Raw genomic sequence first — 14,936 nt, 5'->3', positions numbered from 1 at the left:
TAACATTCTTCGTCTTTGGGAAATATGAGGAGGGAAATAAAATTGATGGGCTTTATTCCTTTTCTTCAGGGCCTTATAATATGAACTGAGAAAGAAAAATAAGAGATAGACATTTATGTAGTTAGTATAACAAAGAATACTGTTTCTCTTTCAATTTCCCCATAGAATTTTACCCTAAGGTAATGTATTTTTATGCATGAAGTCTTATTGCTTACTCTGTCATATTTACCTGAAAGAAAAACATATATAAATTAATTGGTTTTTTTAAATTTCCTATAGTAAAAATTTTTTTTCCACTCTAAAATTTTCTTCCTAACTGAACAAAAGAATTATATATAACATTAGTGGTACATGACTGATCAGAACAGCTTTAAATACATTTTTGAAAATAATTCTTAGGGATAAATTTTGATGGGGAATGTGTAACTTAATGAGCTAGGACTTTTTCTCAGTACATTTATCTATGGATCAATCAAGTCAGTTCATATTTCTTATTTTTAGAGGTATATTTTATAGCATTGAGAAATGTTGCTCATATAAGCATGTAGATAGGAATGGAAAGCATTTTATTCTAGCATTAATGCTCAGTTATTTGAATTCCTTCTGATATATATGCCAAAATTATATAATGATATGTCATCAAAAATTATTTGTAATGATCTCTCAGCTGATATCTCAGTTAAGTCCTCCAAATTTTGTGAAAAGGAAAGAATTCGGAACCATCTGACTGGCAAAATAAGTCAGATCATTAGTTATTCACTTTACTTTTTCTGGGAAATACACCTTTAAAAATATGCTTTACCAAACTTTTCTAATGGCTGTTAGATATCCTTGTTACTCTTTTCATTCAAATGATTCATTTATCCAGGAGTTGGGGAAACCAAAATACTATAAGCTTCAGTACATCTTTTCTAGTATATTTTTGACATATGTTTTTATTCTGTGATATGCTTTTAAATAATAGTTTTGTCAGAACTTTACGACTGCCAATTAGCTCTTTCAAGCAACGAGACATGACTAGCATGAAACCTAATTGGCAAAGCCAGTTTTCATTGCCAAAACAATTGGCCAAATTAAACTTATTTTCTTACATTAAAAAAAAAAAAATTCTGACTTTGTTTTTCAAGTCACATAAACTACTTAGTACACATGCCCATGACGGTGCCTCAGTTCCAAAAGCAAGAGCTGAGCACAAATTGATTCCATTTCCTAACATCACTTAGAATGACTAGAGCTTGACACCCTTTACCTAATAATATTTACCATTTCAGTGTCAACACCAGTATTCCCTCGGTGGAAGATATTTTGGGATCCAAAGCTTTTTTAAAAAAACGTTGAGACACATTTGACACACCACCAAATTCACCCATTTTAAGGCTAGAATTTCTGGTTGGTTGTACTTTCACAGGTTGAGCACCCATCCCCCAAATCTAAGTTTAGAACATTTTTATCACCCCAGAAAGAAACCTAGTGCTCAGTGTCACTACCCATTCTCTCCTTCCTGTTTCTGCCCTGCTTCTTTCACTTAACATGTTTTCAGGGTTCATCTATGTTGTAACATATATCAGAATTTCATTCCTTTAAAAAAAATTATTTATTTAACTGTGCTGGCTCTTAGTTGCAGTATACTGGATCTAGTTCCCCAACCAGGGATCAAGCCCAGGCCCTCTGCATTGGGAGCATGGAGTTTTAGTCAGTAAACCACCTGAAATCCCTTCATTCCTTTTTATGGCTTAACAATCTTTGTTGAATAGGCATTTCACATTTATTTATCCACTTATAGCAATTGATGTGAACTCTAATTAGAATATCTGTTAATTCCAAACATCTCATTTCCAACAAGCCAAGTAAGATTTGTTATATGTAATAAACTCTTTAAGAGATTTAACTTTTTCATATAACAAATTGTGTGAATACAGTGGACCCTTGAGCAACATGGGTTTGAACATAGGCATAGTAATCTTCCTATACATGTTTTTGTGTGTACCTGTGTTTTAATTTCTCTTGGGTATATCCCCAGGAGTGGAATTATTGGGTCATATTGTAACTATTTTTAACCTTTTGAGAGCTTTCCAAAGTGGCTGCACCATTTTTCATTCCCACCAGTGATATAGTGGATTCTGATTCCACCAGAATGTGCTTTTGTCTCCCCTTTTTTGACCCAAAACTTTTTTGTTTAATGCATAAAACACTGTTCTGAAATTAAAGTGTAGTGTAAAATGTAGGGGAAATCAGTAAGGCCATTCTTGTGTATAATCATTTCAGCATTCCTATTGGTAGGGAGACTCATGTACCATTCCCAGCTTAAGCCCAAATCATATCAAGTTTTTAAATTATCTACATCATTTGTATTCCTGGGCGATTCTTTTTATGCCTAAATTTTATCAGGACTGCCATTTCCTTTGCTGTGGCAGTGATTATAAATAATGAATTGAGAACAATCAAAATAGTCTATGGGTGTATCAAGTCTCTCATCTACCGTCTTGCTGCAGTCTGCCACAGTCTTCTGCCATCTCAAGCACTAAAAGATCTCTTAGTGTTTGTACATATACATGATGTCTTAAGAGGGGTGGTTTCACAGTATTGTTAAGCAGTCATCTCACGAGACGTTGTGCATAATGTATTTCATGACAATAGGAATGAAAGAAGCCAGTTTCATAAAGTGAGCATCAACTTCTCTCCCGCCACCTTCCTGTCAGTATATCTGAAACCAGGTCATCCCAATAAAAGCCAGAATACTTTTTTCCTGATGTTGTACTTTACTCTTAATAGAAATGTGTAAAGCACTGAGAGACAGGAAGCCCTACCTGGGGTCTCTGGTACTTGGATTAGAGAAAGTTGCACCTACACCCATACTACATTTCAGTCATTTTGTTTGGAGGTTTTTACATCTGGAACAATGCACATGGTAAAGTTTAGAATGGGTGAAAAGTAAAGTTTGTTTTTCAAAAGTGAGAGACAGTTGTAAAAGGGAAAAAATGGGGCAGGAGTATCGAGCAGAAAGGGCTTCCCTAGTCGCTCAGCAGTAAAGACTCTGCCTGCCTTGCAGGAGATTTGGGTTCATCCCTGGGTCGGGAAGGTTCCCTGGACAAGGAAATGGTAACCCACTCCAGTATTCTTGCCTGGAGAATCCCATGGACAGAGGAGCCTGGTGGGCTACAGTCCATGGATTCGCAAAAAGAGTCAGACACAACTTAGCAACTCAACAACAATGAGCAGAAAGTCCTGATTATCAGCATTCTCAGATCCATCTTTTCTTGTTTGTCTTTAATATTTGTTTATATATTTGACTGTGTCGGTCTTCGTTGTATCATGCAGGATCTTTTGTTGTGGTGTGCTGGGGCTCAGTAGCTGTAGCTCAAGGGCTTAGTTGCCCCACAGCATGTGGGATCTTAGTTCCCCCACCAGGGATTGAACCCATGTCCCCTGCATTGGAAGGCAAATTCTTAACCACTGGACCACCAGGGGGGTCCCTCAGATCCATCTTTTAGGGGAAAATTCATACATGTGAAAACAGAATCTGGAAATTGATTCCTGTAAGATTATCTTCGCTCATGTACCTTTAGAAAGTCTTTGTGTGGAGAAAGAAATGGCAATCCACTCCAGTACTACTGCCTGGAAAATCCCATGGACAGAGGAGCCTGGTAGGCTACAGTTCATGGGGTTGGCCCAAAGAGTTGGACACAACTGAGCGACTTCACTTTCACTTGTTACTCAACTTAAAAAAAAAAAAAAAGTCTTTGTGAACTCCTAGGGGTATATGTACCCCAAATTTTATACCACTGATTTGGAAGAAGTTGAACTGTGGTTTAGAACTCTGAAAAGAGGTCTAAGGTGGGAGTGGAGTTGGAGCTCACAGGTATGATATTTGCATGCTGTTTAAAGCAGTGAGAGTGCAGTCCCTGAAAAGGATAATACAGGGGAAGAAGGAAAGAGCCAAGCGTTTTGGGAGCTGATTCTCCTATAAGTGGGGAGAAACCCCATGGGTGTGAGAGCTGATAGAGGTTTTGGTAAGGCTAGCAAACAGCAGAGAGTGACCAGGAAAGGTAAGAGAAAGAGATCTGACAGAAGACCAGGGCAGGTACCAGACGCAGTTGATTTCTGCCGCCTGCTGCGTGGCCACCTTATCTGCATAGCGGTCCCCTCAGGAACATGCCTGCCTCACATGTGAAGCATTCTTTAGTCCTAAAATTAAGTGTTTATCTTGATGTCAATGGCAACCAAACCTGGGCCCATCTAGCTTGAACTTAGAAAGACAGAAAGGCAGTGGTTTTAGTCCCCATCTTTCCTTCCTCTGATCCCTACCCACTGTGTATAGACCACCTCCTTACCACAGGTTATTGCAGTTCACGATCTTCGTTCCCTTCCATCCACCCAGGCACTGAGATGTGTTCATTCTCTAACCATAATGCCTTAGTTCATTTTTTCTCTCCTTCCAGGGGCCATGTTGGAACCTGGTGCAGATTCAGGGTCTCCCCAGGGCTAAGGACCCTATAACAATTCCATCATCCTTCTTCAGTTTCTCAAAGTTCTGATAAAGCAATTTTGGTAGAATGGTAATGCCAAAAGCCAGTTGGTTGGGCGAACAAGAGGATTCTGAGAAACCTGCCTTTGGAGGGAGAGAACAAAGTGGGACGCCAGCTGCAGTGGAACGTACCAAGGGTCAAGCGAAGCTTTTGTTGTTTTCAGGATTGGAAGGTCCAGGTACACACACAGAGATAAAAGGGAAGAGTTCACAGAAGAGACTAAAGCACAAGAAAGGAGATAATGGAAAGGTAGAGCTCACAAAGCAGATAGGGGATGTGGGGGACCAAGAGCGAAAGCCAGAGGATGAAGGGCATGTCCGTCTCAGAGTCAGTCATGTCCCCTCTGAGCACAGAGCCAAGGGCAGTGATCAGGGTCTGCAGACGTCACCTCCTGGGGCCTTGCAGCCAGCTCTCCACTCTTGGTATGTGCCTAGTCGCTTCAGTTGTGTCTGACTCTGCCACCCCATGGACTGTAGCCTACCAGGCTCTTCTGTCCATGGGGTTCTCCAGGCAGGAATACTGAAGTGGGTTGCCATGCCCTCCTCCAGGAGATCTTCCTGACCCAGGGCTCAAACCCACGTCCCTTGGCATCCCCTTCACTGGCAGGCAGGTTCTCTGCCACTAGCACCACCTGGGAAGCCCCCACTCTTCTGTGCAGTTAGAATTGGGGGATATTGGTAGCCTAAAGTTATGTCTTGTTTCTCTATGAATTTCTTCATCTTTTAAATAATGTTTTAACCATCTCTGCTTTTAATCTACCTTATTTTTGGAAACTGGGCTCCTGTCTTTTCTGCATATTTTTTTCTTTTGCCATCTTCTGATTGTCATGGAGAACCATAGACACACCGTCCTTATCACCATTCTTAATCTTTAACCTAATTTCCAGCTATGTTTTATTATGTAAGTTGCCAGTAGTTATATTCACTTTAAGACAACTTGATGATTAGGTTTGCATTGTAGAAAACCAGTGCTTAATTTTTTTTATAATTTTGTTCATTTACTTATTTTGGCTGTGCTGGGTCTTTGTTGCTGTGAGAACTTTTCTCTAGTTTTGGGGAGTGGGGGCAACTCTCTAGTTGTGGTATACAGGCTTCTCATTTCGGTGGCTTCTCGTGGAGCATGGGCTCTAGGGCGCTTGAGCATCAGTAGTTGCGGCTTCCAGGCCCTGGAGCATAGGCTCAGTAGCTGTGACGCACAGGCTTGGTCTCTCTGAAGCATGTGGAATCTTCTGGACCAGGGATCAAACCTGTGTTTCCTGCATTTGCAGGTAGATTCTTTACCACTGAGCCACCAGGGAAGCCCAATCAGCGTTCAGTTTTTGAAGGTGTCTAAACCTATATTTTCTCATAATAGTGAAATTTTATGTTTCTGACTTCTTTTAGGTTTAGCATGAGCTTCAACAGACACAATCTAAAATACTACGTGTTACCCAAAAAACCTAAAAAGGTGGCATTTGATTGCTTAGAATGGATCAGAAAGCATCACCCATGTGAGTACAGCCTTGTGATGAACTATGTCTAGAAGTGATAAATAAATGTCTTTTTAGTACCACAGTTGAATATATAAAATCTCATATTAAGCATTTCTTTTCTCATCATGGTAGCACTAACTTACTGTTTATAGCGCAAAATATTGCAGCTCTCTCAGTTCTGAAAATTAGAAAATCTCATTTGGCTTGCTAGCAATAACCCCTAATAAAAAGCATATTGAATACCCCCTCCTACACACCTGTATTATTCGTGGTTCCAGTCTTTGCTTCTGACTACTATCAGTGTGTGGATTATGCAGCTCTCTTCTAGTGCCTTCTCCCAAGTGTGTCTGCCTTTGAGTCGTGTTAACTAAAATGAGATTCCAAAATTCATGGTAGTTTTCCATGTAACCTCTTAGCTACTTTTCCATGGAGCATTTTTTGTTGTTGTTGTTAAACATCTCTATTTTATTTTTTAAAATTAGTATACACATTTGTTTCAGTAAATCAAATAATACAGAGATAGGTCAAGGAAAAAGTAATTTCCTTTTCCATCCCACCCCCCACCCCCCACCACCCAGGGAGCTAATATAAATAGCCTTGTGTGTGTATCTGTATCTTTGGCTCTTCCACAGAGAGGTGTCTTTTTCTTTACTGCCTTTTATTTTCTGATTTTTAAAAATAACGTGCATACAAATGGCAATAAATATAGTGAAGAGAATTTAGAAAGGAAGGAAAGAAAGAATCAAAAGACAAACCTTACCATGGGACAAGTTAAGGTACTCTTACCATTGTAGCTTATTTCCTTCCGATAATGTTTGTGTGTTTTTCTCTCCATTAGCCTACTGTATATACAATGTTTGCTACCCTTTACCTCTTAAATCTTAAACATGTTCTCATGTCTTTTTTAAAAACTTAGAAAACACTGAATGGTTGCTTGTAATTTTCTTTCTTTCTTAATTATGTCCTATGTTGGCCCTTAAAATTTTTTTTTAATCTTAAAAACTATAGAGCCTTCCCTGGTGGTCCAGTGGTTAAGAGTCTGCACTTCCACCTGCAGGGGGCCAGGTTCAATCCCTGGTTGGGGAACTAAGATCCTGCTTGCTGCACAATGCCGCCAAAAATTGTAAACAAAACTTCTTAAATAAGTCCTTGGGTCACTTTATTTCTTCGATTTGTTTCCCAGAAGGAAACTGAGTCAAAAGGAAGGAGAATTTCTAAGGCTCTTGATACATATTACCATATGCTTTCTACAAAGTCTGTGTAGGAGTGCCTTCCTATTGTATAGCCAGTGAGAAACAGAGCCAGGCTGCCTCAGGTCCATTTGGAGGAACAGGATTGCAAGTCAAATCTTGTCTTTTGCAGCACATGTTATTCCTTGCTTGATTTATTCTACCTGTATGATTCTCCTCTGCTGTCAGAAAACTGAAGGTCTATTTACAGTTCAGACAATTCTAAGAACATCGTGTAAGTTACCTCGTTGTTTATGTTACATGTCCTCATTTCACAAGACTGTTTTGGTTTCTTGGCAGATGACTCAGGGATAATTTACTGCCTCTCCAGGCGAGAATGTGACACAATGGCTGAAACATTACAGAAGGATGGCCTTGCTGCCCTGGCTTATCACGCCGGCCTCAGTGACTCCGCCAGAGATGAAGTACAGCACAAGTGGATTAATCAGGATGGCTGCCAGGTAACATCTCTTAACATAAAGGAAACAATATTTTACAGTATATAAGCCACCTTGGATGGAAAATTGTTTTTACCTTAAAGGTGAAAGTGAAAGTGAAGTTGCTCAGTCATGTCCGACTCTTTGCGACCCCATGGAACTGTAGTCTGCCAGGTTCCTTCGTCCTTAAGGGTCGTAAGCATCAAAATAAGGCGGAATTAAAAGGAGATCTTTGAGACATCTAAAGTTGCTTTTTCTTTCTTAAATTAAAAAAAAATTTTACTGGGATGTAATTCACATACCATAAAATTCTCCCTCCCAAAGTTTACAAGTCAGTGGTTTTTAGTATATTCACAAAGTTGTGCAACCATTACCACTGTCTAATTCCAGAACATTCCATCATCCCAGAAAGAAACCGCATATCCACTAGCCATCACTCCCCACACCCCCAACCCCCAGTTCACTAATCTATTAACTACTATTAATCTGTCTCTATAGAGTTTCCTATCCGGGACATTTCATACAAATGGAATCATACAGTATGCATTCTTCTGTGATAGATTTGTCTTACTTAGCATGTTTTCGAGATTTAGCCACATTGTAGTATGTATCAGTACTTGACTCCTTTTTGTGTCTAGATAATATTCCATTGTATGAGGTACTGCATTTGTTATCTATTCATCAGTTGGAAGACATCTGGGTTGTATCCACTGTGTAACTCTTGTGAATAATGCTTCTGTGCAAGTTTTTGTGTAAACATATGTTCAGTTCTGTTGGGTAAATACCTAGGAGTGGAGGGACTTCCCTGATGGTACAATGGATAACAGTCCACCTGCCAGTCAGGGGACATGGGTTCCATCCCTGGTCTGGGAAGAGTACACATGCCTCGGAGCAGCTAAGCCCAGGCACCACAACTACTGAGCCTGTGCTCTAGGGCCCTCAAACTGCATCTCCTGAAGCCCTCGAGCCTAAACCTGGGCCCTACAACCACAGTGAGTAGCCCAAGCACCGCATCGAAGGCGAGCCCCTGCTCGCCACAACTAGAGAACACCCGAGCACAGCAACAGGCCTAGCACAGCCGAAAGTAAATAATTAATTTATTTATAAATAAATAAATACCTAGAAGTAGAATTGCTTACTCATATGGAAATTCATTGTTTAACTCTTTAAGAAACTGTCTGTCTTCCAAAGCAGTTATAAAGTTATACATTCTAGCAATGTATGAGGTTCCAATGCCTCCACCTCACCAACACTAATTATTTTCCTTTTTTTTACTATATCCATCCTGGTGGATGTAAAGTGGTATCTCATTGTGATTTTATTTGCATCCCCTAATAACTAGTGATGCTGAGCATCTACTTCTGACAGATTTGTCACCCAAGTGGATCAAGAAAGAAGCTGAGAACACTCTAGGCATCCCATACTGTCACTTGGATAGATCCCTCTAGACACAAGGATGAATCTGAGAATGACTAAACTTTTTTTTTGGAGCCCATGAAATTTTCAGTTCATAAGAAAAGAAATCATTACCCTGAAGATTCAGAAAGAAAATAACTTTCGAAATTATTTTCTGAGGGAAAATAAAAAGAAGTCTTAGAGGATATCAACTTAATATCCTTAGGAAGATTTAAGAAGACTTGTATGAACTAGGAACAGTTTGCCATAAGAAGATGATATGAAAAGGCTCACATGAAGGGAAAAATTAAAATTCAATATATGCAAACAAAATGCAAGAAAAAACAAAACAAATAGAATGATATGTCAAGACACACATGGTTCAATTCAGTGCAGACATTTGAATCAATGATGTAGTGAATAATTTGAGAGTGTAAAGAGGAAAAAAAACATGAAAATTGAAGGAATATAAAACAAAAAAATGTGGGGTTTTTTTGCCAAACAGAAAAATGTTTAGCAACAGGGAGTAATGTTCAGCCTAAAAATAATAAGTATACCCAAGAATGAAATTGGAGAGTTGAGATTGATAGAATAGTCAAATGTATTATAAATAAATACATAATAAATATATAAGAAACTAAGAGTCATCTCAGAATCACTGGGGAAAAACTTAGATGTACACATAGTTCAGAATATTTGTTTGATTTACAAAGTTGTAAGAAATTGTGGGCCTTAGGAAACATCACTACGAACAAAGCTAGTGGAGGTGATGGAATTCCAGTTGAGCTATTTCAAATCCTAAAAGATGATGCTGTTAAAGTCTTGCACTCAATATATCAACAAATTTGGAAAACTCAGCAGTGGCCACAGGACTGGAAAAGGTCAGTTTTCATTCCGATCCCAAAGAAAGGCAATGCTAAAGAATGCTCAAACTACCACAAAATTGCACTCATCTCACACGCTAGCAAAGTAATGCTCAAAATTCTCCAAGCCAGGCTTCAGCATTACGTGAACCGTAAACTTCCAGATGTTCAAGCTGGTTTTAGAAAAGGCAGAGGAACCAGAGATCAAATTGCCAACGTTCACTGGATCATCGAAAAAGCAAGAGAGTTCCAGAAAAACATCTACTTCTGCTTTATTGACTATGCCAAAGCCTTTGACTGTGTGGATCACAGTAAACTGTGGAAAATTCTGAAAGAGATGGGAATACCAGACCACCTGATCTGCCTCTTGAGAAACCTGTTATGCAGGTCAGGAAGCAGCAGTTAGAACTGGACATGGAACAACAGACTGGTTCCAAATAGGAAAAGGAGTACATCAAGGCTGTATATTGTCACCCTGCTTATTTAACTTATATGCAGAGTACATCATGAGAAACCCTGGGCTGGAAGAAGCCCAAGCTGGAATCAAGATTGCCGGGAGAAATATAAATAACTTCAGATATGCAGATGACACCAGCCTTATGGCAGAAAGTGAAGAACTAAAGAACCTCCTGAGGAAAGTGAAAGAGGAGAGTGAAAAAGTTGGCTTAAAGCTCAACATTCAGAACACTAAGATCATGGCATCCGGTCCTGTCACTTCATGACAAATAGATGGGGAAACAGTGGAAACAGTGGCTGACTTTATTTTCTGAGGCTCCAAAATCGCTGCAGATGGTGATTGCCGCCATGAAATTAAAAGACGCTTACTCCTTGGAGGAAAGTTATGACCAACCTAGATAGCATATTAAAAAGCAGAGACATTACTTTGTCAACAAAGGTCCGTCTAGTCAAGGCTATGGTTTTTCCAGTAATGTACGGATGTGTGTGTGTGTGTGTATGTTAGTCGCTCAGTCGTGTCCGACTCTTTGCGACCCCATGGACTGTAGCCCACCAGGCTCCTTTGTCCATGGGATTCTCTAGGCAAGAGTACTGGAGTGGGTTGCCATTTCCTTCTCCATTTACATCATTACTGGAAGAAAATGATATATGCTTTTCAGATTATAAAAGTATGGATGTGAGAGTTGGACTATAAAGAAAGCTGAGTGCTGAAGAATTGATGCTTTTGAACTGTGGTGTTGGAGAAGACTCTTGAGAGTCCCTAGGACTGCAAGGAGATCCAACCAGTCCATCCTAAAGGAGATCAGTCCTGGGTGTTCATTGGAAGAACTGATGTTGAAGTGGAAACTCCAATACTTTGGCCACCTGATGCGAAGAGCTGACTCATTTGAAAAGACCTGATGCTGGGAAAGATTAAGGGCAGGAGGAAAAGGGGACGACAGGATGAGATGGTTGGATGGCATCACCGACTCAAAGGACATCAGTTTCGGTGAACTCCGGGAATTGGTGATGGACAGGGAGGCCTAGCGTGCTGTGGTTCATGGGGTCACAAAGAGTTTGCCACAACTGAGCAACTGAACTGAACTGAAGAAATTGTATTCGTTAAGATAAAAAAAATAGGTTACTCTATAAAGAATGAGAAACAGACTTGCCTGAGGCAGTGTCAGTAAATTAAAAAAACAGAAACATACTGTGTCTAGAAGGCTGGGACTGAGGGGTTTCATGCTCAGCTTATTGTTATATATGTTGAAAACAATAAAACGGCTTTTTCAGATATTTAGAAGTTCAGAAAACACTGGTTTTTCTTCACTGACATAACTATAGATGACATTCTTTCCAAATTAATATTTAACTAATCAAAATTGCACTGTTTTTATTTCCTTTGATGAACTTTTTTGAAAGTTTGCCTGGATGAACATTCAAGTGAAAATAACCAAAAGAATTTGGCAAGAAAATGATAACGCATGAACACTACCTTTGCAATACGTTATAGATCAATGAAACAGAAATCCAAAAATAGACTAGAAATATGTAAAAACCGTATATGATAAGGAAGGTATTTAAAATTAATTGGGGAGCTTCCCTGTTGGCTCAGTGGTAAAGAATCCGCCTGCCAGTGCAGAAGACATGGGTGGTCTGGGAAGACTGCACATGCCGCAGAGCAACTTAGCCAGTGCATCACAGCTACTGAGCTCATGTGCTGCAGCTACTGAAGCCTGCGTGCCCTAGAGCCCATGCTTTGCAACAAGAGAAGTCACCACAATGAGAAGCCTGTGCACCGCAACTAGAGAGTAGCTCTCCACTCCACAGCTAAAGACAGCCAACAATAAATACATTAATTAAAATTTAAAATTAATTGGGAAGCCCCTGGAGAAGGAAATGGCAACTCACTCCAGGATTCTCACCTGGAGAATTCCATGGACAGAGGCCTGGTGGGCTATAATCCATGGGGTCACAAAGAGTCAGACACGACTAGGGTCACAGCACAATTGGGAAGGGAAGTTTATTCAACTTGTGGCACTGGTTACCTGATGGGGAGAATTATTCTGAGTCCTCATATCAAAATTAATTACAGGTAGGGACCCCTTGCTGTTCATGTTGAGACTCCACGCTTCCAAAGCAGGGAGCATGGGTTCAATCCCTAGTCCAAGAACAAAGATTCCACATACCACATGGCAAAAAAAAAAATTACAGGCAAATACAAGTACTGATATTTTTAAATGTGGAAGAGAACCTAAACTTAAAAACAAACCCTACAGGAAGTAACTGCTCTTAATGATTGAAAACCTAAACAACTAAACAGTTCTGTATCTATAAACAAAACCAAAAGGCAACAGCAAACTGGGAATTATATCTTCAAAAATAAAACATAATGAAGACCTTGTAAAAATGTGATAAGAGAAGCATGAGTCTCAAATAGTCAATTACCTGAGGCTGTCAGGAGACTATTGGAAAGGAAGAAACTACAGAGGGCTAAATACAAATTTATTTTAAGTGCAACTTTACTAGTAATCAAATTAACATTTAAAACAGAGATTTTTACCTTCCGTATCTGCAAACTTTTATTAACTGGCGGGAACAGTGTTGTGAGAGGCAGTTTCCTATAGTAGTCCTGAGATCCTTCCTGGAAAACAGTATGATGGACTGTACTCAAATCTGAAACAGGTGTGGAAGTTACTTTAGTGTTATTTTTAATAATAAATGTTCTGAGACCATGATTGGTTATATTACAGTACATTCCTGCCATTAAAAATGGATTATGAAGAATTTTTTAATGGTATGAAAATGTTGGAATGTTAACGATAGATGAATGCAGGAAAAAATGTGATTCAAGTGTGTAATCTGAACCATAAAAAAATCGGATAGAAAACTGATAAGAAAAAAGAAGCAAGTCAATTTGTCTAACTTCTTTAATTCTTTATATATATGTACGTGCTCAATTGCTCAGTCATTTCCAAGTCTTTGTGACCCCATGGACTGTAGCCTGCCAGGCTTCTCTGTCCATGGAATTTTCTAGCCAAGAATACTGAAGGGGCTTGTCATTTCCTACTCCAGGGGATCTTCCCAACCTAGGGATCGAACCTGCATCTCCAGCATTGCAGGTGGATTCTTTACTACTGCACTACCTGGGAAGCCCATTTATATATAGTATATTCTACAATATACATATTTTTATGTATAAAACACTTTGATCAATTAATTCAGTTTTTTTAATCTAATTGTTTCTGCCTCAGAGCAGCTAATCCTCACAGTCAAGGTGTAATAACCAACTGGGCAGCCTTGATCTTATTAGATTTGTGGGATAGAATAAAACTTGGTTGGTTTTCTTCACGAAGAAATGATGGTTCCCTGAAACTTTGAAAGCCACACAGATATAAAGAAGGAATTATCAGTTCAGCAAAGCCAGTGTTCCCAGTTAGGGGAAGTAGAGAGGCTCAGGAGGAGTTGGTGTCATTGCCACCTCATGAGCCTGCGGGCTCCCTGGAGGGGCTGTGCTCAGCAGACCCTGGGAGGTGCACCCAGGCTTCCTGGAGACCTGTGGGCTGGCACAGCTCGCTCCACAGCCTCTCCACCTGCTCTCCCACCTCTTGAGGCTGCGGTAGACCTTCCCTTTCCAGGGAGATTCTCCTTTGATCACAGTGCCGTAAATTTCATTGGATGGATGACCTAAAGTACAGGCCATCGGTGTTCCCAGTGTGGATGAGCGCTCTATCTGCCATCCATGTGCTCCGTGCTGTGCAGTTCCTGGGTCTGGTACCAACAGTGACTGAAATCATGTCATTAGCCTCAGCCTGGCTGCCACATCGTCCAGTTGTTTTTTGAAATACTCTTCTTGAAGCAGCAATTCATCTTTCTAGGTCCTAAAAAAAGACTTGCAGCTTTATTTGTGTAAGGTAATGTTGCCTGGAGGTACAGTGTCTTCCGCTAGGTTATAAGTCCTCAATTTGCCACTGAAACAGATAGGCTTGAAGATGATTTTTTACTAAAAACTGATTTATCAGGCTCCTGAAATTTAAGTGCCACTTTGCTTCCACTGAGTAACTTGCATAGGCCAAGATCCACAGTCTCTAGTCTTTTTTTCTTTTCTAGTATAAACAGCTCTCATGCTTTTTGTTCATCTGAGTTTCAATAAAAAAATTCACAAATTTTGATTCTGAAACCAGCTGATGAATAAAAGGAACCGGTGTGTGATCAGCTGGAAAAACGGTTAGTAAGCCCTGGAGCAGGTGAGAACACCACTGTTCCTGAGCCATTGGAAAAACTAGCAGCAGTGACCCCGACAGCAACAGCCCTGGGAACACCCAGAGCTTCAGAGCAACACGGTTATCAGGGCATTATGGATATCATGGCCGTGTGAGCACCACCCTTGCACATCCACATCAAAAAAATGAGTGCAAAAGTGGCAACACATCGGGAGGACCTTGGCTCCCGTGGTGGCAACACTTAGTCATGCAAGCAAGGGCCTGCCACACCAAGTTTCTCCCTGCCTTCTTGGGCCTGAACAGGGTTGCAAATTAACAGCACGAAAATCTCTAATTAGTCACGCTCAGTAATGAAAC

General features: G+C 40.0%; 1 protein-coding gene across 1 annotated transcript in view; it reads left to right on the top strand.

The window, feature by feature from the left end:
* Positions 1 to 14,936, top strand: part of BLM (BLM RecQ like helicase) — an 87,280-nt gene that overhangs the window by 47,793 nt on the left and 24,551 nt on the right. The window contains exons 13-14 of the mRNA XM_043922061.1: positions 5,909 to 6,015; positions 7,527 to 7,687. Coding sequence (XP_043777996.1) covers positions 5,909 to 6,015; positions 7,527 to 7,687 — 268 coding nt within the window. The remainder of the gene's footprint in view (positions 1 to 5,908; positions 6,016 to 7,526; positions 7,688 to 14,936) is intronic.

This window comes from Cervus elaphus, chromosome 13, assembly GCF_910594005.1.
Source record: "Cervus elaphus chromosome 13, mCerEla1.1, whole genome shotgun sequence".
In the NCBI taxonomy this organism is placed as follows: Eukaryota; Metazoa; Chordata; class Mammalia; order Artiodactyla; family Cervidae; genus Cervus; species Cervus elaphus.
This window is presented reverse-complemented; position numbering and strand designations above follow the sequence as displayed.